Here is a 25,181-nt window from a genome sequence, read left to right on the forward strand (position 1 = left end):
ATCATTGTCTGTCCGTAGACATCCCCAGACTCTCAATTCCATGGCACAGCTGAACATCAGGGGCATCAGTTTGTCCAGGGTACCATCAGTATCTTGCCTGGGGACCAGCCAGCTTCATGGACATACATGGGAACGTGTTTGCTCATTGATTGGTGAGACTAGTTTGCTCACTGATTGGTGAACACAGACCCTGGACCACGTTGTCATTGTCCACCCTGAGTGGGATGACAGGTACCCAACTGTGGAGTCGAGGTTAGAGGAGATAGCAATCACACTCCAAGCCACACAGAACATTGGACAGCAGCCATCTTGTCAGATCTAAGGCCAGCCACATCACCATGTGCTGAGAGAGCTCCTCTCAAGCCACCACTTCTCTGGCTGGCATTAAATTCCAGGGCATTCTAGAAAGGCTCCTGACCTGGCTGTGATTTGGCCTGCAAGAACCTCAGGATTTTTTTTACATACGGGGTCCACCTGGGTGTTCTAGGACATTATCTGCATGTTGAGCTCCTTGGAATTGCCATGATATGGCACATCTAGGGGTCCCAGGGAGGACTAGGCACCCCTACATAGATCTGTGACAACCCTTGGTAAAAGGCTGGGCAGGAAGTGGGGTAGGTTCACCTTCACTGGCTTAGCATCAGTGGGGTCTCAGCTGGTAATGGCCAATGGCACTGGGGCTGTCTGGCATGGGTGCCTGCTCCAGGAGAGAAGAGTAAGTGAGGGGTGGGAGCCCCTGGGGCAGCTAAGGTGGGGGAAACACCAAGCTCTTTCTGGCTTTGGGGATTGGGAGGCTGGGGTCCAGACTAGAAGGTAGCTGTGAAGATTATACACTCAGCTCATCTCTCTTGTCACACAATAAGCAAAGCGAGGCTGTCTCCTAATATCTTTATTGTTCTTCAGATAAACTGAATAGTACAAAGTTGCCCTCTTTTACCTATTTTTTTCTTAAAAAATGACCTTTCCACACATGGCTACCCTTGGGGAGTTCCTTCCTGTTGGAAACTGAAGTTTCCCAAGATGCGTCCTTCCCATCCAAGGTTACATGATTCGGATAACTTGACAAGAAGAGAAGAATTCCACTGGGTTATTATCAACATGAACTTGACTATATCTCCTATAAGGGCAAACACTGATTTTTTTTTCTTTTTAGAAACAGAAACCATCCACTTATCAATCCAAACTACGGCATCGCATGACAACATTCATTGCATAAATTGAACACACGGAGTTACCACCTTGGGGGATAACAGACGGACACCTCACAACCTAGCTACAGGGTACGCAAGTTCAACAACGTGGGTACAGCAACTTCACTCTACGAACACCCACCATCGCTTCGGGAAAGCACTAGACACGGGTCCATGAGCTACCGGGAGTCTCAGCACAGTTAATCTAAGAGACAACAACACAGTCAAGAAAAAGGCAGCTGCGATACGTGTGGGCTGAAGCAGCCTACACTGAGCGCCGCGGGGGCCGGGGGCGGGGGGCTCCGGGAGTGGGGAATGGCCATCACATCATCGCGCTGATCACGACCTAAGGAAATGTCCATGCAATCCTAACAGTGGGTTGTTCTTGGGTGAGAGGGGCCAACAGTCATCGCCTTGCTTCTTTGAGTTAGTTGACCAGAGAGGGATAGGGAGGGATGGGGACAGCCAGGGAGCCGTGGGCTGCAGTTCCATCCACATACATGGTGGTTTCTTCGGAAATCTGAGGTCCACCTGCATGAGTAGGAGGAACACAGAGGCGACACTATCCCTCGGCGTCAGAATCACGCTGATTCCTCAAAATCAGGGCTGTTAGTATTCTTGGAATCATTTTGGCAGCTATTTCATGGAAATGTCCCCTGGGAGAGGACTTGGACCCTGGGCTTCTGGGAAAGCAGGAGCTACAACTCATCAGAGCGGATGACGTGGAAGAGGGTGACATTGTAGAGGGTCTGATGGCCGTTGTTCCAGGCATACAGGGCGCGGTCCTTAGGGTTGTAGTCCAGCATGGAGATGTGGGAATATTTGTTCTGGAAGGGGATGTCAATGTACTCATAGGTCGAGGCATTGGTCTGGTAAGCGTAGTGGACCTTGGTGCCCCCCGAGTAGCCGTTGGTGACGTAGAGGGTCCCGCAGATGATGAAGGCCTCGCCGGCGCTGCGCTTGGGGTAGCTGGTGTTCCATGTCTGCAGGATCTGCAGCGAGACCGGATCCAGCTTGCTGATGACAATGTTGCCGGCATTCTGGTTCGTGGCATAGACAGCCCAGAGCCCATTCTCGTCTACCATGAGGTCGATGTCTGAGTGGCCACCCCAGGCGTAGTGGTACATGTTGTTGTAGCCAGCGTAGTCCAGGCTGCGTGTCTTCAGGATCGTTTCTGTCTTCAGGTCAAACCTGATGATGATGTGACTCTGGAATTTGTTGAAATAGATGGAACCATTGTAGACCACCTGGCCCGTGCCTGACCAGGGGTGCGGGAGACGATGCGAGGTAAAATTGTCTGTGTTCATGAAGTCCACCATGGACTTGTACTCGCGGACAAAGCGGTTGTTGTGATAACCGTCCATGTACCAAACCTGTGGGAGAGCAGACTTCGTCAGTGTAAAACAGAAGGACCTGGAAGAGCCATCAAGACTATAGAGCATTCTGTCCTGCCTTCAAGAACGCTGGACTCCTGCCTGGTCCCTACTCAGACCTATTTTCCAAACCCCTGGGAAGCGTAGGACACAGTGGAGGGACATGAATGGGGACAGGCAGTCAGGCGCTCTGGAGTCTCACGCATACACAGTGCACAGCCAGTCTACACAATATACACCAGTGGCTGGTATGGGAAACCCCACCAGGACCCCAGATGGAGCCCCTTCTGGTACCATGTTATAGGACAATGATCTCACTGTTGGCTCTCTATTGGATCCTGGCCAAGGGCTTGGGAATGTCATCAAAGCAGGGACACAGTGCTGGAGTCAGCCTTGTAAAGGGTACAGCTGCTAAGAAGATGCTCACACACTGGGGAGCTTCTCTCAGCAGTGACAACTGGCTCTCAAGGTCACTGGGAAGGAGCATCTCCCAGCGTAAGGATGGGATGCTGTGAGCGAGTCCTCTCCACTCCAGCAGGCTGTTACTGAAGTACAGTCTGACTCATTGTCTATGCTGGGCAGAGGTGGGGATATGTGCGCAGTGAAAGATAACTAACTGGGGCTTTGATTTGCTGTGGGGAGCAATAGCTCATTCCCTAATCTGTGGAAAACACTTTTCAGACTGGAACACGGGGCTATCAGCCGTGGAAATCAACCAAGTGAAAAAATGACCGAGGCCTGAGTTTGAAGGGTTACAAAGGAAGTGATTGCCTATGAATTTCCGATGACACTGCACACCAATTGACCCGAGAACCATCTATACTGGGAACAAAAACCTTTAGTCATTTAAAGCAATTTTGTAGCAAATGAGAAGGGGGCGGGGCTAAGAGAGGAGACCTGGCAGCGTTATCTGCCTGGCAGTAAGACAGCTGCTTTATCCACAGAGAGCTGGGAAAGCTGAGCAGGGATTAGGGCTGCAGCGGCTCTCAGGCATGGCGCGACATTTTTGTTAAAACAAAACAAAACAAAACCCCCCCACAAACCAACAATTGTGTTCCTGAGACATCCGTTCAGATGCTTAGAAGCAGATGTGCCTTTTGTTTTTAATGAGATTAAAAACAACGACGACAACAACGGAGTCTCGTTCAAGGCTGTTATTATCCCATCTCTCTCAGACCATCCCTCAGTGATATGGGTCATGGAGCACTGGAGGATCTGGACATGTCCTTGGTCTCTGGGGGAAAGTGGCCCACCCACTGTGCCCTCTGGGTTGCCTCGTGGGACAGGGAGTTCTCTATTTCTTCACAGCTTCTGCTTGAAGCACCTTCTGCTAGCCCTCCCTGTCCCCCTCTGGAGCAAGCCCCTCCTTGGTGCTTTGGAGTGGGCCTTCCGTGGTGGGGAGCTAGGGACAGGTTTCTGTGTTTCTTGGGTCCAGTGTGTAACAAGAAGACACCAATGTCTAAGGATCTCTAAATGGTCTCATCTCCCACACACTGGCAAATCAGACAAAGGCCTGTGGTACCACTTTCTGAAAACAGAGATTAGAAGACAGGGGAGTGGACTCCAGAGGCTGAATACTCAACCACACGCTCGGGAGGCAGCTTGGGATATGGGCCATTCTGCAGAGGAGAACTTCACAACTCAAAACCCAGAGAACCTCATGGGAAGGAGCCCCATTTCCACAGAGGCTGCTCCTCCCCTCGGCACTGTGACCTCCCCCTGTGAAAGGCCCTTGTCTTCTGTCCCTTCCAAGACCTGATGGTTTAGACCAAACTCACTCAGCTTGGGTTGGTGCTGCCCTGGGAAGAGACCCCAGTGATGGTTGCTGGTTTGCATGTCCTCTGGAAGGATCAAGGGTTCTTCCAGCTAGACTCAAGGATGCTCAGCACAAGGTGTAGGGCAGAGTACAGGGTGTCAGGATGCCTGCACAATTGCATGACTTTATTTGGAGAACACCAGCGTCATCATGCACTAAGGCGGAGCTGCCTTTGAGGCAAGACAGCCGCTTAGTAAGTAGAGGGGACGAGTGGAAGAAAAGCCACCCCACTTTCACTTTTCTGGTCCCGATTTCTGTCTCTCCATAGCTGACCCCTGACAATTTTGACATAACTGACCAGATCACCTGCAAAAGAGAAACACACACTCCCATTTCTAAGTAACTTCACAAGCCAGACTGTTACACCAGCTGAGCCATGCCTCAAGTCCAATCCCACCGTGACCTATGTATGAGCAAGGGTTCCTTTGATCCACGTTTTATCTTCCGTCGCCCTTCTCCAGCTGCCTAGTGACCTCTAAAAAGTCTGCTCTTCAGGGAACGAACTCAGTGGATCAGAAAAAAGGAATATGTTGGCATATCCTAACACCCAAGCTTACAGATTTAGTAGTTTCCAAGTCCCCAGATCTGTAGCCATTGCCCAGGTGTACTGGGATGTCCTTGTAACATCCGGGCTTGACTCCGAGAGCATCTTATCCTTCTGCTTTGTCAGTTAGCATGCTGACTTTGCATCTGTCTCACTCACTCTGCCATTCTCTCCTGGGGAGGATGTCCAGGGCCCGAGTTGCCAGTGCAGAGGTCCCTGAGGCTCTGTGGAGCTCCCTGAACCGTCCTGCACAGAACCAAGTTGTATCCCTGCTGCTAGTTTCATTTTCAGATGAGAAAACTGAGGCCAGAGAGGTTTGCTTAACTGTACTAAGTTTAATTGCTTTTCAAGGAGGAGGGCAGCCAGGATAGGGCTGCCAGGGCCTCTGGCCAGCACCTTACAATGCAGCCGAGGTGTTAGGTGATGCTATTTAAGGACCTTTCTTAGTAACAAGACTTTAGTTACCTCTTCTCTCTGGCTTGGCGAGCATTTGACAAATGTCCTCCTGAAACTGCTAACATCAAGGAATTCAGCCTTGGAAAAGATGTTCTAAAGGGAGCTGTTAGTGAAGGGGAGGAGAGAGCCTCGGTGGGAGGCTAGGAGGAAGTGGCGGGATGCCAGCCGCCCCAGGAATGTCCCAGTAAGTACGCCCACTGAGGAAGGATTAGAAGGGATGTCTAAGCTGCCAGCAGACAGAGCTGCAGGCACCAGCATATCTGCATAATCTAAAGCCTTCTGGATAATTCTCCCCTCTGTTCTAAGGATCATCTGCTGGCTTTGATGCTGCTTAGATGAAGGGAAAGGTCCTTGAAGCACAGAGCTAAGCCAGGGTTTAAGTAATACGCCATCTCTCTGAACATGAACCTCCTGGGGGTGCTGGGAGCATGATACAAGCCCCCTCTCTGATGTCTTGTGTAAGTTAGACTGGAATTCTGAGGTGGGGAACCAGTGACGGAGAAGAAAGAGGGGTGGGTGGGACATGGCTCTGTCAGGATGTCCCAGTCCAAGAAGATTATGAGCCTTGGAATCCAGAATGGAATCTTTGGAACTGCAGGGCTCTGGAGCTGTGGTAGTGTGTGGTAGTGTGGTAGTCTATGCACAAGACGGGAATTACAGTTAGCTCCGACCAAGCCCTTCTGCTTCTAACACTGGTGAAAAGGGCCTGGCCTCTGATGGGGACTGAGGGTGTGTGGCCAGCAAACAGGCGGCTCACTGCTGGAGGTTTCTTAGAACAGCGCCTGTAGACAGCTGGCGCTTGACAGACAAAGAGAGGAAGGCCCATGCAAAGGTATCCCAAGCTAATTTTGTTCTAACAGCTTACACAGGGGCAGTGGAGACAGAGCTAGCTCAACGCATTCCCTCGGCACGTACTAACGAGGGGTTCTACAGCTTCCTGAGGCCTCCTCACAGGCTCGACACAATTCTTCCCTCTGTTTCACCCTAGCATTCTCACAGAACCCTCCACAGCGACCTGTTCCGAAGCCATAAAGCCAACATCAATTTCTCTGAATGAGTGTGTGAGTGTGTGTGCCTACGCATGCGCGTGTGGCGAGTTATTGGTCTCCTGCGAGTATGTGATCAAAAGTGAATGGGAGATTGGAAGAGAGCAAAACAAAACAAACACTGCTGGTGTTGATCAATGGTAGGACGAGGCGACATGTCACTTAGCAGGCTGAATACATGGGCCACTGTGGGGAGCACGTGGTTCTGAATGGCTGGAGCCCAAAGTGTTAAGAGCAGTACGCAATACAGTATGTCTGCTCCCAGCCAGGGTCCTGCTTTTCTGCAAGCCAGAGCTGGTCACTAGACACGACATGGTTGGGACAGAACCTGGCATGCTGGCCTGGGCTTTCTAAGCACCTCCTGCCTTGGCTCTGTCTTTCTCTCCAGAAAGACATACCATCCACATCTGTAGTGAAGGGTGTTCCTAAGAAAACTTCGAGCGGAAGTAGGTTTTAGCTGATGGGATGAGGGTTCTAGCACAGCCTACGTGCTCTAGTTAGTGTTAATTGTCTATGTTAACTGTCAACTTGACCCAACCTAGGGTCACCCAAATAAAGAGTCTTCCTTAGGCTGATCTATGGGCGTGCCTGGAAGGGACTGTCTTGATTGCCTTAACTGATAGGAGGACTCATTCTGTCGTGGGGAGCACTATCACAGGTCCTGAACTGGCTCAGCATAAGCCATGAATTAGCATCCTCTATGGCTCCTGCTGTAATATTTTGGCTACGGTTGAGTTCCTTAGGCAGAAGTAATGTTTTCAGGAGTAGCACACAGGTCCACCTTCAGGTTCCTGCTTGAGCTTCTGGCCCGACTTTTCCTAACGATGAAAGTGTAACAGAAAATCCTCCTCCCTAAGTTGCTTTTTATCACAGCGGCCAAAATCAAACTAGAATGTTGAGAAACTATGAGACCATCATGGTCCAGAAACCAGTGTGAACACAACTTATGCCCACACACCCCTGACCCTACGGTATCTTCAGGGTAGCCCAGCCAGCCCTCTAGAGCTGGCTGAGGCCTTAGTGGCACTGCTCTCTAGAGCTGGCACATCTAGAGGGTCTTTTGCCCACCCCAGCTACCTCATTTCCAGAACTCCAATCTTGCTTGGGAGAGATGTGAGTCACTCTTGTGATAAGACTTCAGGACCTCAGATCTCAGGCTCCTTTCTCTGGGCCCAGGGAGGAGCTCCCAGTTCCCTGCTTCTGTCCACTATCCTGCGAACCTCTGAAAAGAAGAGGCCTTGGGGAGGAGTGCTGGGACCCTGGGAGGCCTCATCCTGGCTGCCGTGATCGGCACTGCATGACATCAAAGGACCGTGATTCTCAAAAGCACCCCTTCCAGTTCCCTTAGAACTTCCTGAAGACTGGGGATGCTCCTTCCGGGCAGGCCTTCTCCATCAAGGGGCCTCCCAGCCTCTGACTCCCAACATCCAGTTCCTAAAGGAACTGAGACCAAGGCCCAGTCCCCAGGAAGGAGAAGTAGCCCCAAATGGGCGGCTGGCTCATTTTTCTTTTCTGCTGTTTGCCCAGGGGGGAAACACCCAGGAAAAAGGAACCCAGCCTCTTCTCAAAATCAAAAAGAAACACAGAGCTTCTATCAGTCATGAAAGGAATGGCAAATGAGTACAAATCAGCTGTCATTAAAACAAGAAAGGCTTAATAGATTCTATCCCCGGAAGCAGAGGCAGTGATGGGAACCGCCTGGAGCGGTCAGCACAGGAGATGCCTCAGTACCTGCTCAGCCACTGGGCAGAGCCACTATTGCCTCCACAACTGCCACCACCATCCTCAAATGGGCAGCCTCCCCATCCCACTGTCTGCCACTTGTGTTTGTATAGGGGTCTCTACCAGCTTTCCTGGGAAGAAGCCCTTGGGAGACTCTGGTTCTACCCAGAGTCTGAAGCTATCTGCTTGGGAGGTAGACATGTCTGGCACTAGGGAGAGGGACAGAGACCAGGCCTTTTAAGTCCTTTAAAAGCTCCAGGGACACTTACCCTGTTATCACCTTCTGGGGCCAGTGGGTCTGTCATCCAGGACCCGAACCTTGAGCCAGAGGTCTTGACAGTCACCGGGTCACTTATACCCGTCAGCTTCCCGCAGGCTGGAACAGAGTGTGCATGGGTCAGAACCAACAGGCAACTGAGAGCCTTGGACCCCTCCCCGCAAGGGTACATCTGGGCTGGGGGGATTCATCCTCTTCCCCTCCAGATCTGGTGCCCAACAGCCCATAATGTCACTTAAACAAGTCTCCCCAGTGGCCATGAGGAGCCACCTCTTCCTCCAGAGGGAACAATTAAGGCCAGCATGGGCAGGGCATGGCAGTGAATGGCTGCCCTCCTAGGTCTCATGATTCCTTAGGAGCAAGAGGCCAGGGCAGCCCCAGTAACAAGAGAGAGTTGGCCACAACAAGCCTCAGTCTTCTCTGGGAATGGGACACAAGAGCTCAGTCCTCTCTGACTGCTGGAGCTTAGGCAGCATGGCAAGCAGCAGGAGGGAATTTAGGCTCCATGGGAGACACTGCCCCCAAGCAGGATTCACCTCCCCAAACAGAAGGACAATCCTAGCAGCCCGTAACAGCACCCCACACTGTGGGAGCACCTTCCTTGTGCACGTGTCTGTCCTAGAACCACCCCCGATGGAGGTAGGTGGAGGCTTGCTGTTGTCCTGCTGTGTGTGTGTGTGTGTGTGTGTGTGTGTGTGTGTGTGTGTGTGTCTGTGGGTTTTTCATGCTCTCAAGAAGAACGGCCCCTGGCAGTAGGGCTGGGAGTTGAGCATTATGCTCTATGGAATCTTAGACGTGACCCCTGCAGCCCTCCCACCTCACAGATGGCCAGAGATGATCTCAGAGCCACAACTTGGTATTCAGGAGTGGCAGAGGCTGTGACCCAGCGTTCCTGCCTTAGCTTGCAGGTCTCTTGCCTGCTCTCAGCCTCCAGGTTGAGCCTGTTGTGCAGGACTCCTCTTTTCCATCCCACCAGGTCAGGCTTGAGTGTGACCCGCCCCCCAAGTCTATAAGATACCCCCCGAGGACCACATTAGCATACATACACAGTTTCTGCAAAGTTCAGAGAAGATCCAGGTGCTTAGGCGAGATTGTGATAGACTTAGCCTGAGACCACAGGGAAGCAGAGATAATCCTACTTGGAGCAGGGAGGGTCAAGCCCAGGGGAGGGTGCAGCTTGCCATGCTTCCACACCCACCAGCATCTCCCCAAGCCTGGAATGGGCTGAGCATGTCCAGAGAAGCATTGTACAAAACTAACAAGGTGAAGTACTCAGCTTGGCTCAGGAGCCAGCAGAGAGGGGACCTTGGACAGAGGGAGGCTCAGTAGGATTGAAAGCCACTCCAGGCCTGGATTCCCACCAATGCCCCAGCGCTGGCACTCCTGCCCAGACTAGGAGAGAAGTGTCACCACTGTGCCCACTCTCCTGTCCCTTCCCCAAAGGCATCTCCCCTTCCAGGAGGAACTTGAGTTTTCCAGCACTAGCACTTCTGAGGCTCGAGGCTCCATGGAGGTCTGGGGTGCAAGGGTCTGAGAGGCCCATTGCTGAGCACAAAGCATGCCCACTTGGCCTCTGTGCACACTGCCCTGCCTTACCCAAGCCCTGGCTTGGAGGAGACACCAAGAAAAGGGTTAGGAAAAAGAAGGGCATTGTGGGAAGCCAAGGTTGACCAGTGTTGGCAGGAGTTGGAAGTGAGGATCCCTGATGGGTTTGTTTGTAGAAAAATTTCCTTCACACACACACATACATGCACACACACAAATTCACACACACACACACACACACACACACACACACACACACACACTTGCATAACTGTATGCTTCTGAGGTTCGAATGAGTTCATTGTGGGCTGCCTGTAGAGGCTGGGCAGGGGAAGCCAGATGCCCAAGCTGGACTCCACCCCTCACTCCCACTTTTTCTTCCTTCGCTCCTGTTGACTTGGGGTGGGTGTTGGGTTGCCAGGAGACAGAGGCTTCTCCAAAATGGGTGGGAACTGAAAGAAGCCAACAGAAGCCAACCCTTTTGCAAGTCCTCTTCCCAGAACCCATCCTGTCATCCAGACCCAGCATCTACAGAGTCACTGGTCCCTGTAATATCTCATAGAAGGTCTTCCATTGGTCCTGGAGATATGATCTATGAACTGCCTGGAGGTTAGGGTCCAAGGGGATCAGCATGCACTGGAGGCATGGCAGGAGATCCGTGTAGAAGGCATCCTTCCCACTCAGTGGCATGCTGCGCTTGAGGCCAGCACATGACTCAGCCACATACTAAAGTTTTCCGAGATGCCAACTTACACTAGATGGGTCCCAAACCCATTCGAGGTTCTTTTGCAGTTGGATAGCTTCTCCTGAAGAAATCTACCATCTTTCTGTATACCACCTGATCATGGCACAGATTCAGGGGGATGCGCAGCCCAGTTTGGATGCCTAACCCTGACCCTAGCCTTCCCTGCCTCCATAGCCAGGCCTATTCTGTTCTTACTCTAGAACAGCATCCCAACTTCCCACCAAGCTTCTAGGGCTGGTCCCAGACACATGCCTAGGCCCTAAAGATGTCATCATCCCACCCATCTCAGTGACCTCAGCTGAACACCACATTCCCTTGGGGTGCCAACAAAAGCATCGGGGGCTTGCTGTTCCAGGTAAGGGGTCTCCTCCATTCACCCTACTTCCCCATAAACAAACGAGGGACTCAGGTCTCAGAAGAGTCTCTTCAGTACACCAACTAATTCACCAGCTCAGAAGTGTTGGGGTCAGTAGGGTGAGCCTCTGGGGAGTGAAGGCCACCCTTCATGTTACCCATGTTTGCTTCAGTTATAAGCAGGCACTATATCACCAGGGTCCCCAGGAAAGCAAACTAACATAGGCGCACAACTCAGGCCTTCCAGAATATGCCTGGATGGTCCAGTCAGTCTTCTGTGAGCTCGGATGGAGAATGTGCAGGACTTTGCTCTCAGCCAGGCCAGGAGCAGCTTTGAACAATCTTACCATGCTCTACTCAACTGTTTCTGTTTTTGTGGGGTTTTGTTTTTGTTTTTTCTATCTCAGAAAGTGGCAGAGGTCTATGTCTGAGTTCTACAGGATGGCTGCCCAGCAGGTCCAGCCTGCCAGCCACACCCAGCCTCCTCTGGATTGTTTTCCTGGTGCATAGTCACCAGGGCAGTCAACCGTTCAATGCTTCAGTGCTGGCTGAGGAGGGTAGGTAGGCGTGGCCACTGTGTCTCCAGCTCTCTTAGATGCTGGGGCAGGCACAGCTCCGAGGGCCCATGGGGCTGGAGGCTGCTTGCCATCCTTAAGTCAGGGAGTTATTTTTAGTTCTCTGTCCACACTAGTTCTGCCGAGACCTCACAAACTGACAGGATCTAAAAGAGCCCATGGCAGAGGCTTGGCGGTATCTTGGCACACCCAGTTCTAGAAAGTACCACTCTCCAGCCACGCACTCAGGATACATGTGGGGGTGGTAGAAAGCTTTGGGGTCTCAGGAAGAGGCCTGCAGGAAGGATGATGCCCAGTGGGGAGGGTCCTGGACTGTAGATGCTTGGTCAAGCTAGACGACAAGCCATGAGCCTTGCACACTTCTTGAGCGGATGCCAAGCTGAGAGCAGCCCAGACTATCTCAAAGCTCGAGTCAGGATGAGCATCTCTGGGAGGCAGAGCTGGGAAGGAAGGTCTGTGACCTCAAACAAGCTTTGGCCTTGGCCTCCGTGCTCAGTGCTTAGCCCTGAAACTAGAGAAGAACTGTCTGGAAAGAAGTCTGCAGGCTGGGAATAAGGTCCAAGATACAGATGCAAGAGCCCTAATGCAGACCCAGGTTTGGATCCAGAGCCCACAGCAGACCCGTGAACATTATCCTAGAGCCATCCTTCCCCTCTTGCTCTGGCCAGGCCAGGCCTCTAGTGGACCTCCTGCTCTTTAAAAGAAATGGAGGAGGCAGACCTGGTCTAGGTTGTTGTAGGTTGCCGGAATCCTGGGCTCTATTCCCTTAGGCTTTCACTGCTAACTCACCCTTAACTCTCTCACTGGGAGTGGTCACACAGCTCTGAGAGTCTCTAGCCTCACTGTGAAGCCTCCACCACGCGATTCTGGCATCTCAAGTGTTAGGAAGCTATCTTTTGACTTCCCTTGAAGAGTCCATATTGCTCCCGGCACAGCACAGCACAGCATGGCAAACCAGTGTGCCCCACCAGGGCAGGAGCCTGCAATTAGCATTCTACTAGTGTGGACACTGTGTGGACAGCTCACTTGGCTGTCAGGTAACTCCTAAGTGGGAGGCACAAGGTTTACTAAGACGTTTCCTCAGTAGAGCAAAAATACACTTTCCCCCTTGGTTGGCCCTAGCTGCCTGGAGACTTCCAACCCAACTGCAGAAAGAAACAAAACAAAAAACAAACAAACAAATAAACAAAAAAAGAGAAAGAAACAAAAACAAAAACGTGACCAAAGAGCCCTTGGTATGTATGACAGGAATACCGCTTCATACCAACTCGTCCTCAATGGCAATGGTGACTAAGGAAGCCTACAGCACCAGTACAACCTAAGTCTGGGGGTCAGCTGCATTGAGCAGCCTGTGCTGGGGTCCCCTGTCCTAGCTTTACTCAGGTGAGCTGCTAGGATCTGACCTTGCAGCATCCTCTCAGGGGACACCAGGGTTCTGGGCAGCTAACTGCCTCTTCCCTTCCCCGGGGACAAGACTTGTTGCAAGGAATTGCACGTTGCAGAAGAGGCCCAAGACATGTTATGTCTAAGCTGTATGCTTAGTGCAGAAGGAAGATATTTCAAATTCTAAGTCCTTGCTGGGACACTTGGAAAAGCATGCTGCCCGAAAATGAACAGAATTGCTAACTCTGGTCCTTGAATTATGCTTTCTGCCTGTGTGCAGGCCAGGAATTTAGGACAGTTCTGAGAAGAGACTTTGAAAGATGCAGGGAGCCCTTCCCTCCCTTACGGACCTACGTTCCTAACCAAGCACCTGCAGAGGCAGACACACCAAGGACCCCGGGGCTTGAGGGTTTAAGAAGTAACACTCAGCTACTGCGCAGCCGCCAGTGCAGAGCCCCGCCCACTGGGTCAGCAGGGAGTGGTGCCCACGACAGGGTGCACCCTGGACGTGACCACCCTGTCAGTTGGCTGCTGAGGAGGCCGGGGGACGATGCCTCTCTGCAAGACTGATGCAAAGACTGAATTAAGAAGCCATAAAGTATTTAGTCCTTACGCTTCCGGCTGAGGGCCTGGGACAGATGCTAAACCTATCTATAGACCCGTCAGTCAACCATCTGCCACCTAATTTTACCAGCAGCTTATCTACTCATCCATCAGCCATTGACCAGTCCTCCACCCGGCTATCCATCTATTGTCAACTGTGCCTCCCTCCGTCCCTCTGTCCTTCCACTTACTAGCTATGCCCACCCCCACTTGCTTGCCCTCCCACCTGCCTACTGATCTACCATACCCCCCAGCTGCTCCTCTGAGCCTGGCAGTGCACAGCTGGTGACATGAACAATGTATGTAAATTCTCATCGTGACCCTAGGGCTTAAGGACTCTGTACCTTTGTGTTGTAAAGCAGGAGTCACTGGGATGGAAGACAGTAGGGACCTGGAAGAGGCACCTGCTGTTGAGTGGCTTGCTACTTTAGCTATTTTATAGCTTGGCACCCCAAGACTTCCCAGACTGGGGTTCAGAACCCACGGTCCCAACCCCAGCTGCTGTTTCTCTTCAAGTACATGCTTACTGAAGCCCCTCTTAGGAAAGAATTACATGCTCAGGTCACCTCTCTGGTGCACCCTAGGGTGGGACTATCTGGCCTCATTCTTTCTTCATTCCGAATCACATGTGTCTTAGCAGTCCAAGGGTAGCCACGTGAAAGCCCCAAGATCCTGGCCATAAGGTAAATTCATGCAGCTGCTAAAAATAGGCAGAGGACAGATGGGAAGTCTGGCTTGGCTGGGATAACCTGGAGAGCCGTGTGAGCTACCCCCTCTCCCAAAGGCCCATCAGCTTGGCGGCCTTGGTAATGTCCTACCACGGTCTCCATCATGATTTTCTTAGTTTCTCCTAGGCATGACACCCTGCCTGGTTACCTGGCAGTGGAAATAACTTTTGCAGGGTAATAAATCCAGCCTTTGGGCTCTTTAGAGACCAGGAAGACCTCTAAATACCTGGCTGGGAAGGCTGGGAAGGCTGGGAAGGCTGGGAAGGCTGGGAAGGAGGCCATGGAGGAAAACCAAGGGAAGACTGGAGGGGACCCATAGCCGGTCCTCAGCCCAGCACCCTAGGCACTCCTAGAGGGCGTGTACAGGCAATGGAGAGGCTGCCATCAGTCCCAGTCATGGACGGACTAAGGCTACCAGCCCTTGCCACAATGGGTCATGGGTTTTATGAGGCACAATAGTAAGAATATAGAATGGAAAATGATATCCTGGTGTTCCTGTGAGTGTCGCTTCAAAACAGCTAGTTCCCAGTACCCATCATAGCTTCCTACCTCATCAGTACTGGGAGCTCAAAACTTTACAGTCTTTGGGGGGCAAGCCAGGAGGAGCCGCGGGGAGTCACCTGGAAGCCAGGAGACGACCTCTCTAGTGAATACTCCCATTCATCTGTCACCTGACACCAGGAATCCGCACTCATGTGCTGGTCTGGGCAGGCGCACATGTGTATGTATGAGCTCTGTGAAGGCCAGAAGACAGCTTCAAGCATCAGTTCTCAGGAGTCACCCGTCTCGACAGCGTCTCTCACCATCTTACTTCCTAAGTAAGCCACGGGATCTGGCCAGCAAGCCCTAAGACCCACCTGTCTCCCCTCCCTTGTGCTAGGATTATTTTTACATAAGTTCTGGGTATTGAACTCAGGTCCTTGTGCTTGCTCTGGAAGTACTTAACCACTGGAACCCTCTGCTTGTCCCACACCAAGGCTTTTGAAAAGTATTTGTTCTTTGGGATGTTTTAAATTTTGTAAGATATGGATGAAGGGAGACAGAGTCAGAGCATCAGATGGAGCCAAAAAAAAAAAAAAATCTTTCTGGAGACAAAGTCACCCTTACAGGTACATGATATACAAACAAATGAGTTGGTCAGACAATGTGGAGGAACGCTGAAGCTGGTACTGTATCAGGACATGAAACGTACCATTTAGAAATGGCCCCAAATAGCCAACATGTGCAATTTGGCCAAAGCCACTGACTGGGTAGTCAGGCAGGCATAAGAACTTTAGATGCTTCCTACCTTAGGACTGTCAGGAGACATGACTCTGAGAGGAAAGCCACCTTGCTTACTAGTCCATTCCACACGGGCTGCTGAGGGTCCCCACTTCTATCCAAAACCTGCTGCCACTGTACCCCCTCTTTTTAGTTCCAACTAAACCTGATGCATTTTCTCAAGGGGTTTTATTAGCCCTCTTCTCATCCTGGATAGAGATGTGTTTCCAGACCTTTTAAAGTTATCCTAAAACACATGCATGAACCACACACATGCATATTAAACACTCACACCTTTGCACACACACACACATACACACATCTGACAGAGTTTGTGGCATCTAATCTCTCTCTCTCTCTCTCTCTCTCTCTCTCTCTCTCTCTCTCTCTCTCTCTCCAAATGATGTGAGCTTCACTGGGGTCTAGAACTGGCTTTGGCATGGGGTTTGCACATGGGTGATGCCCTAGGGTGGGTGTTGCCTGCACTCCTTGATGCTCTCTCTGGGTGGCCCTACCCAGAAGCCCTGATGCAGCCATCACCTGCTGAGGCCAGGCAGGCACTGTGGCTTCAGCACCACTCCCTACACCTGCATGTGTGGCAGAGTCGGGCCAGGCAGTGCCACACCTGCAGGGCGCTGGGCCTACCTAGTTTTTGCATGCATGCACGGAGCCTTTCTTCAAGATTGGACACTCTGCTCTGAAGTTCATCGTAGTCATAGGCGCCAATTTCCTCTTGCAGCTCGTTAAGCACTGACGTCAGATTCTGGACCTCCTCCTTAAACTGCAATACCAATTTGGCATCGGCCTTGTACTCTTCCAACACAGGAATCAAAGGCCTAAGTTCATCCATTTTCGTTTTTATTGCCTGCAAGGTTAAAATAAGCTGGTTCAGTGCGATGCATGCAAGAACTTGAAATACCCTGCCTTGGCCTGGCTTCTCCCTAGGAGAGGGAAGGTGTGCACACTCCCATTTTAGTAATCCACCAGTTATCTGGTCCCAGTGAGTCAGGATAGCGTATTAAACAGTCCTCAGAACACCAGCATATTTGGGAAAGCTCTTTATTTGTCAGTCGAGAATGCAACATCTTAAGGTTACATGCTTTAGGTCACATACACAACGTTTGTGGTTATTTTTTTTTCTTTCTTTTTCAAAAAGTGCATTGACAAGGGTTCAAACTATTCATGGGATGCATCTAGAATCACATGCAAAAGGAGGATCCTGGTTGGATTCAAGGTTCCTTAGTGAAATGGTGCTAAGGATTGGAAAAGAATCGTAAAAATGCATGGTGCAAAAAGCTCTCTGGCTCTCTCATGGTTACATGGGGGGACTGCATCTTCAGTCAGTGGCGCATTGAAAAAACTCTTAAGTTAGCCCTGCAAGCAAGAAAATGAAACACCGTTGAAAAGCTAGCTCACTAGCCTGCCTTAAACAGCCATTAAAAGACACGTATTTGCATGGTCACGTAAGAAAAATCACACTTTAACGACAGGAAAGAAAGCTACTCAGATGGTGAAGGGCATCCCTCACGGTTTCTGCTGGAACTCCTTCCCGCAGTGACTACAGTGCCAAAGGCAAGGGCTTGCTTTTGCTGTCCCAGAGTCTCACAGTCCCCAACTTTGGAACTCAGAGGTGCTCTGTGGACGACACTCTCCAAGGGGAGCTACCTCATGTTGCTGAAGACACCTCTGTCTTCACAGTCTGCTGAGCACAGGAGGGCAGATGCTGGCCAGGAGAGACACAACTCTTTTTGGTCTGTAAGGTCAAGAATCTCTCTCCAAGGTTAAGTCATGATGGTACATCAGAAAAAGGGGCGCAGTGTTCCCCTGCCTGGGACAACAATCACTGGCTTATGCTGCCTCAATGTGATTAGTCTGCTATTATTTTATTTATATTATAGATTTATAACTTCATTAGCTTGCCATTTTGCCTACCTAATGCACTGCTTTTAAAAGGAGAATTAGTTCCTGCTTCACGTAGGGAGTCCATCAAAGGATAACATTAGCATACAAGGAAGGGAGGACGGACCAGGGCTCAGCAGTTTCCAGCCAAGCGGCCGTGTAATTTGACCTGTTCATTTACATCTGGGCCTGATTTCTAATTAACATGCATGAACACCTTAATTAAGGTGGCAGATAATTCCCAGCCTAGTCCTAGTGGAGAGTCATGTATATATACATACTTGTACATATGTATATATAATTTCAGGTCAAAGGAACTGAGGTTTTAAGTGGCCAGGGTCACCTGGAGACACAGAACACTTAACGCAGCTGCATCTACAGTGTGCCTTGTCACAGCTAAATTAGGTCAGAAGTGAAAAACTGCCCTGAGTGATCTGGGCCCAGAAATGGCTCTAATCAATTACGCTAATCCTCGGCTAATGTGATTTACCTGCAGCAGCTCTGGAATGCTGAGGGCGTCTAACGATACCCTCCCCGGCTAATGTGTCTCATCCAGAGGAGCAGGGGGCCTGGGACCCCTGGAGAGAGGGACCAGTGTGTGCTGAAGGGGCTGACCAAACCCTAACCCCTCCAGTGGCCGGAGTTGATGGTCTCTCTCCTCCCAGAGTGGAACAGCTTTGTAAGGCAGAGAACAGTCCTCACTGTGTCCCCCTAGGTCCCCAGTCACTACCTCTGTGGGGAAAGGGAAGCCAGAAGGGGAAGATCTGACTTGGAGGAGGAAGAAGAGGAAGAGGGGGAGGAGGGGAAGAGGGGTGAGGAGAACGGGTAATAGAGGAAGAGGAGGATGAGGGAGGAAGAGAGGAGTGGAGGAGGACGGGGAAGAGGGAGGAGAGAGGAGGAGTTGGGGGAGGGGGTAGAGCGCCAGGAGAGACAGGCATACCTTGAACTGCCTGGCCAGGTGTTGCTTATGGCTCTCCTCCACCTGCTTGAACTTGGACTCCAGGCCTTTCATTTGGTTCTCCATCTTCTCCACATACTGCAGGTCTCTCTGAGTCCGCCTGTCCAAGACTTCTATGGATTGAGACATGTTTTGCACCTGTCAAAAGGGTAACAGGTTCAAGGCGAGAGCTGCAGCAGATGTCGGGCGGTTTCATTTGTCTGCTCATCAGTCAGGCTGACCTTTCCCACAGCACCACCCGGGAAGGCAGGAGTGGCCCAAGCCTGATTTACCAGTTAATCACCAGCGTCAGATCGTTAGGATCAAGAACTCCCCAAACACAGCAGATCGTCTGGGTAAGCATTCCCTTTACCCTCTCCCAGCAGAACTCTAACCGTGGGGTACCCAGATCAGGGCAGGCACTCTCTGCGTTAAGGGTGGGGCCTGTTTCCATCCTACGTTGGGGAATGACTGACATCGCTAGGGAAGTGCACACAGCAAGAGATGAATCCAGAAAGATGCCAGGCCCGCCTAGGGTATAAATTCCCTCTCCCCTGGAGTCCCCTGGAGTGTCCTTGCTGACAGTGTTGGTGTTCTAAGTGTGGAAGCCAGGGGTAGGGAGCTGCTCTAGGCTCGGTGCCGAGCCTTCTCCCCACCGCATATGCCATCCATCACCCCCACAATATCATAGGCAGATGACTGCTCGGCAAACACGCACATTCAGAACGCAGAGTCAGGAATCAATCACCCAGCAAATGAAGAATCGCTGTTTTACATCCTTACGGGCATTGTTGAATGGAGTGTAGCCTCAAGATGGGACTCTATTATTCAGCACGATTCCAGAGAGCGTCAAAGAAAAACAGTTTTGGTGCGGCCAGCTGCCAGAACATTTCATTTTCAGGAAACTGGCTCCGGCTTATGTGAGAATGTATGCTCACGAGGGGCGAGGGGGGCAGGGAGCCAAGGTGCTGAGGATGCTGCCGGGGATGCCGCAGTGGGCTGGGTCATTTTCTCAGAATCTAATCCAATTACCAGCAAGGAAGGTGTGTAGTGAATGACAGGTCTCCTTGCTGAATTTCCTTTTCTTTCTGAATTTGAAAAAGACTCCCTTCTAGGAACAAAATCCTTAGGATAGAGGCTTGGCGTCACCGCTCAGGGGTCGGAGCATGAAGGTAGGGTAGCACCTCAAACCCTTCGGACCAGTAGGTGGAGGGAAATGGGAAGAGTGTCTTCTCGCTGTTCAGGTCGATACTGCCCATCTCAGCACTTAAAGCCTGATGGGATCTCAGGACTTGAAAGCAGGGCACACATTCACCTTCACAGCTCAATTTATAGCACAGCTGTGCATGGGGCTGACTGCTGCCTTCTCTTAGCTGCTCTGAGGGGAATCTTCCTGGACGGCCTCTCCCGCCTCTCGCTGCCCCTCTGAATGGCTGCCATGCTTCTTCTGGGAAAAGATGTCACATTTGCTGTGGTCCATCCTTTGAGGCCCAGCCCAAATGCCACTGCCTTCAAGGAGGCTTCTGGGAGGAGCTCAGACAAGGGATACTGGGAACTACTTGGGAACAATACCATCTTTTGGGGGTGGGGAGCAGTTCATCTACACCTGAACCCAGAATAAGGGCAGGAAATCTAAGCAGCCTGCCTGGCCCAGAGAGGGACAACATGGGCATCTCTGCTCCAAGCCTCTTTTCCTAAGTCTCCTCCTCGGAGATATGACACTGACCAAAAGAACAGGGCTCAGATAGCAACCAGTCAAACAGTGGGCGGGGCCTGGGGTAGTAAAGGTTCAGTCCAACACAGGCTTTCAGTAAGAGACCACACAGTACAGGTGGGAGATTTTTGTCTTCCTTACCATGAACCAATGTTTCTAACGAATTTTTTAAAACGTAAAGATTAGCTGTACATTAAAAAGAAGTCTTAAAGATGCCAAATAACTTGGTTACCTTAAGGTGAACCAACAGACGTGTGAGCCCACTTTCTGGACAACCACTCAGCTAAGCTCTTCACAACAAGACACGGGTGACATCCATATTAACCCTTTGGCAATACCTCCTTCCATACACCTCCTCCAGTTCCCACAGTATCCCCAGAATCCACCCAGCATGTTCAAGGTCACAAGGTCATAGGATGCTCTTAGCCACTGTGGCAGCAGGTGCCATGAAGTGGGGGAGGGGACATGCACAGCAGCCACACACCTGTCCCCATTTGGGAATGACTAATTGCTAATGTTTATTGCCCACGTAGGCACTGGCCTGAGCCAGCTATGTTAGTTAGCTCATTTGATCTTCATAAAACCCTGGGTAGGGGGGAGCAAACCGTTCTGAGTCCACATGTTAACACAGATAAGTCAGTTAAGAAACTTGGTCCTGTCATATAGCCAGCTCAAGGTCGGGGACTCCAAAGCCTCTGCTCTCGGACTCAGACTGTGTCTTCAGAGGACACAATGCCATCCTTATACTCACCTTAGCCCCTCCTCTGGCATCAGACCCTGGAGGAACTGCCTAGGCTTACTGATACCCAGTCCTCAGCAAGGACTCAAGCTGGGCAAACCAGAGCCTTTAGGCCTAGGTCCCAGGACCTGACCTGCCTTGTCACCAAGTGGGTCTAACACAAAGCCAGATGGTAGCAACACAGAACCAGCTCCACAGTCCTCAGCTAGGACCAGCTGCAGGGGACCCAAGGAATCCTCCTCTGTTGCCACCCAAGATGGCAGGTGCTCTCTGTGCCAGGCCTGGCCCCGCCCCACAGGCAGAGAAAAAGCAAAGTAGACCAGAAAGGAGGCGTGTTGCCCAGGCCCAGCCCTAGAGCACAAAGGCGAGCAGGCTTGCCTCAGCAATGCTGACAGGCACCGTAAATGAAGGCCCCTCTCTTCCAGCCAGTGCTCAGGCCCTCCCGAAATAGAGTCTACGTGGCGTGAGATGGGGCTTTAAATTTTTTAAGCAGCAAGACTGTGGCCTGCCTGCATAGGCAGAGAGGGAAGTTGAGCGGCCTCATTCTCAGGGGGCCCCAGAGCTTTCTGGAACCATTTCCCAGTTCTGCCCTTTTCCCAGGGCCCCGCGGCTTGGGCCTCAGGCCCCTCCAAGCCCCACCCCTTCGCTACAATTCTGAATAATTAAAGGCTCAATTAGGCTCCTGTCTAGTTTTGTGTAAATAAATGTCTGTGGGATCTGTTAAATGTATTTTTACTTGGGCTCTCTTCAAATGATTTACTCTGGTGGCTATCGGTGGCAAAACAGGCCAAGAAACCAACACGTCTACCCCTTTAGGGCGAGCCAGCCCCACAGACACCATGTCTCTTCCACATGGGGACTGGCAGCAACTCGGGAGTCATGCTAATCCCCAGGCTGCCCCCTGCCTCGGCGTCTGAGTCCAGAAAAGGGAGCTGCTCTGTCCACAGAGGTGCTAGTCCGGCTGGGGAGACCAGGTCCTGGCAGGGGTTAAGCTGGGCTCCAAAGCCATTCTGTCTTCCCCAGAGGACGGAAGCTGTCCTCAGTGCCTATGTTCAAGTTACAGAGATGCCCTCAGCCCACAGATCTCATACAGGTGAGGGCTTGGAAATTCCAAATCCAATCAGTAGGGCAAGTTCCAGCTTTCCTGGTGCATGTGTGCATGTGTGTGCATGAGTGTGTGTGTGTGTATGTGACTTTTGTGGGAAGGGCACATCCCCTGGAGGCATCTTTTCTTGGGGGAGTGAGATGGGCAGGAAGGAAAGGCCCCTCACTTTCCCTTCTCCTCATGGTAGCACTCCAGGGACTCATAGTAGTGAGGTCAGAGTTTGCAGGGGGTCTCTGGGGGCAACTTATAGCCACTCTTGTTGAGAAACAGAAGCCAAACAAGAAGATAGCTGGTCCAATTACTCAGACAAGCTCCCTTTCTAACTAGCTCTGTGGCCCGGGGATATCAATCTGAGGAGTGACTCATGCCACCGACTCTACTCTGGTCTTGTGATAATCGAAATAAGACTCAAGGTGTATGCATGGACTACACACTGCTGTCCTCATGTCAGAAGCATCCACGGTGGCAGAGACACCCCCATGGAACGCCTGTGGGCCAGGCACCTGAGGTCTACTGTGTCCCTGAGCATTGCTCAGAGGAGAAATGGCAGAGGGCAAAGAAGCCATGCTTCTGGCCTTACCAACGAGCTCTTTCATGGAGCCCCTGGAGCCCAGGAAGCAGGTGTATTCATCTCCCCAGCAGGGTCACCACGTTCTTTTCCATCTTCCTATCCAGGCAGTCGTCTGCACACTCATCCATTCCCAAATACCGAGAAGGGGCCACGCAGGCTGGCCGACCCTCAGGCTGGCACACAGCACTCTGCAAGTGTGAGCTCTCACACACCCCCTGCTCAGACTCACCTTCTCCAGTAGCTGCCTCAGCTGCTTTGTGCGGGCATCCCGTGAACACATGGTCTGCTGGGGGGCGACCACCGTGCAGATACACCTGCCCTCACTGTCCTGGGCAGAGCTGTACACCTGCCAGCTCTCCTCGGGGTTGGTGGGCAACACCTGGAGTGGGGCAGGTGGGGAAGGGAACGGGGAGAGAACAAGAGAACGAGGGTGAGAATGAGGGAGGTTGGCGCCTGGGTGCCAGGGGCTGAAGTAGATCAGAGAGACACAATGCCTAAAAATCCAGGTTCAGCCCTGGGTGCTCAGAGTTTGGACATCTAACCAGATTAACGCTTGGGGAGGTGGGAGGAGCTGCGGATGCAGTAGGCTGACTGAGAGGTCATATAAGAAACCAGGTGGCTAACAGCCCAGGGAATCAGAATTCTCTTCCCCCAGTAGTCTTGATCTGCTGTTCCCTAACACTAGGAGACAAGCACCATTGTTAACAGTCCCTGTCGTTGCCTAAGAACTAAGAGCAGCACTGGCTTAGAGCTGTGCCTAAAAACAGCTGGCCTGAAAACAGCCTGGCGAAGATGCTGGCCTTCCAACGCCATGCAGCTCCCACCCACAAGCCATTTGGTGGATGTCAATAAACACGTTGTGTAAGGGTCACCCCCAAACCTCACTCCTGAGGATTGGCCTGCCCAAAGACCACCAAGAAACCAGAGCTGTGAGTGGCTAGGTTCACCTTGTGGGCCCTCTATACCACCCATGACCCTGACCTTCAGAGACACAGCAGGGGCAGTAGACACCAGTGCTCCTGTACACACCCCCATGGCCTCCTGCTCGCCTGCCCTCCTGCTACTGCAGCCCTGCCCACTGTCTCCAAACCTTTCCCTGGCATCCTGCACATCCCTGCTATTTTTAGATATGGATGGGGAGGAAGGCAGAGAAGCTATGGTAGTGATGCACTTATCTCATTCATCCAACCTCAGCACACAGACCACGTAAAGTCCTCACCACGGAAACTCATTCGGGTTGTTTTGTTTGCTTGATTTTTGGGAACCCACTATGTAGACCATGGTGGTCTTGAACTCACAGAGATCCACCTGTCTCTGCCTCTTGTGTGCTGGGATTAAAGGTTTTACACGCCATGTCCGGCACTAGGGAAACTCGAAACAGGAGAGGTAGAGCCAACAAGAGTCATAGGTGTGTGTGTGTGGGGGGGGGGCAGGTTACACCACTGAGACCTTGGGAGCAGAATTGGAGGAAAAAGGAGACTTGTCCTTCACCTCTCCTTTCCACTTAGAAGGTTAGGCTGGGGCCCCTTTCCAGGGGTTCCTCACGGAAGGGTGGTCTCAGCTCAGTCTGCTACAGCCACTATGGAAGTCAGCCCTACCCAGACCTTCCACCCCAACCCTTAGCCAACGCTCCCCTCCCCAGACTGCTGGTGGCACACAGAGATGCAATTTCCATTTCAGAGGCCAATAGAGAGGGGTGGGCGAAGCCGCGAGCGCGCGGGAGGTGGGGGGTCCGGTCCCGCCCAGCTTCTCTTAACCTTTGGAGAGGACCCTTAGATCTTCCAATGGGGATGGGAGTAGGGTGCCTCGGGATTTTGGGGACTCAGATGAGACCACCGAGCTCTTATCTTTTGCCTGGAGCTCCACTCCGGCACCGTCCAGTCCGCCTTTTACAAAGTAGGGCGAGCTGAGTGAGTCCTGACTGGACCTAGCCCACAAAAGGCTTTAAGCAGCATCTCCACACCTTACTTGCTGAGTGACCTTGGCTAAGTCCCCAAGTCCCTAGTTTCAGTTTCCTAAGCTTCGCAAGGAAAGACTTCCTAATATTGGTGAACGAGGACTCTGGACTTTTGAACCCCTCCCACCAGCAACCGAGCAGGTGTCCTCAAGCCCCTCAAGGGGACCGGGCGCAGAAAGCATCGCCTCGAGATGCCAGAGTGCGGGTGACGGCCGCAACCGGAGGCGCTGCTTAGCGGCAGCACAGAGGGTGGGTTTGTGATCCTCGCCCCTGCATCTCTTCCTCCCCAGGTGACCCCATCCTGTACCGCACCGCCGGACCAGTCCGGAGCTCCGACCCAAGAGGAGGCAGGAGGCAGGAGGGAGGAGGGGCCGGGAGGGCGCAAGGCGGGCTCACTTACGCCGGTGCTGCGGTCCAGCGTCCCGCCGCTGGCGGCAGAGAGCCGGGTGGTGTTGAGGCCCACCAGCGAGGGCAGCGTCTGGGACATCCAATTGGTGATCATGGCCATGGTGCTTAGCACGACCCCGATCTTCAGCAGCGGAACCGACATCGCGCCTCAAGTGGCCTCCTGCGCCCGCGCCGCGCTGGCGCTGGCTCCTGCGCCCCGGACAGCCTCAGGCGGCGGGCACCACGGCGGGCAGG

The 25,181-nt window shown here is 52.1% G+C and overlaps 1 protein-coding gene across 3 annotated transcripts in view; it reads right to left on the minus strand.

Annotated features, from left to right (window-relative positions):
• Window positions 1-874: 874 nt before the first annotated feature.
• Window positions 875-25,181, minus strand: part of Olfm1 (olfactomedin 1) — a 38,129-nt gene continuing 13,822 nt past the window's right edge. The window contains exons 1-6 of one of the 3 annotated variants that reach the window (XM_005346202.1): window positions 24,940-25,175; window positions 22,812-22,961; window positions 18,457-18,612; window positions 16,263-16,482; window positions 8,417-8,523; window positions 875-2,563 (exon numbers count right to left, since the gene is read on the minus strand). In XM_005346202.1, coding sequence (XP_005346259.1) covers window positions 1,889-2,563; window positions 8,417-8,523; window positions 16,263-16,482; window positions 18,457-18,612; window positions 22,812-22,961; window positions 24,940-25,089 — 1,458 coding nt within the window. In that variant the 5' untranslated portion in view covers window positions 25,090-25,175 and the 3' untranslated portion in view covers window positions 875-1,888. Of the gene's footprint in view, window positions 2,564-8,416; window positions 8,524-16,262; window positions 16,483-16,660; window positions 16,992-18,456; window positions 18,613-22,811; window positions 22,962-24,939; window positions 25,176-25,181 lie in introns of those variants that run through there. The other 2 variants (XM_005346203.2, XM_005346204.1) reach the window with 2 other exon arrangements.

The sequence above is a fragment of the Microtus ochrogaster genome, chromosome 4 (genome assembly GCF_000317375.1).
Source record: "Microtus ochrogaster isolate Prairie Vole_2 chromosome 4, MicOch1.0, whole genome shotgun sequence".
NCBI classification, from domain to species: Eukaryota; Metazoa; Chordata; class Mammalia; order Rodentia; family Cricetidae; genus Microtus; species Microtus ochrogaster.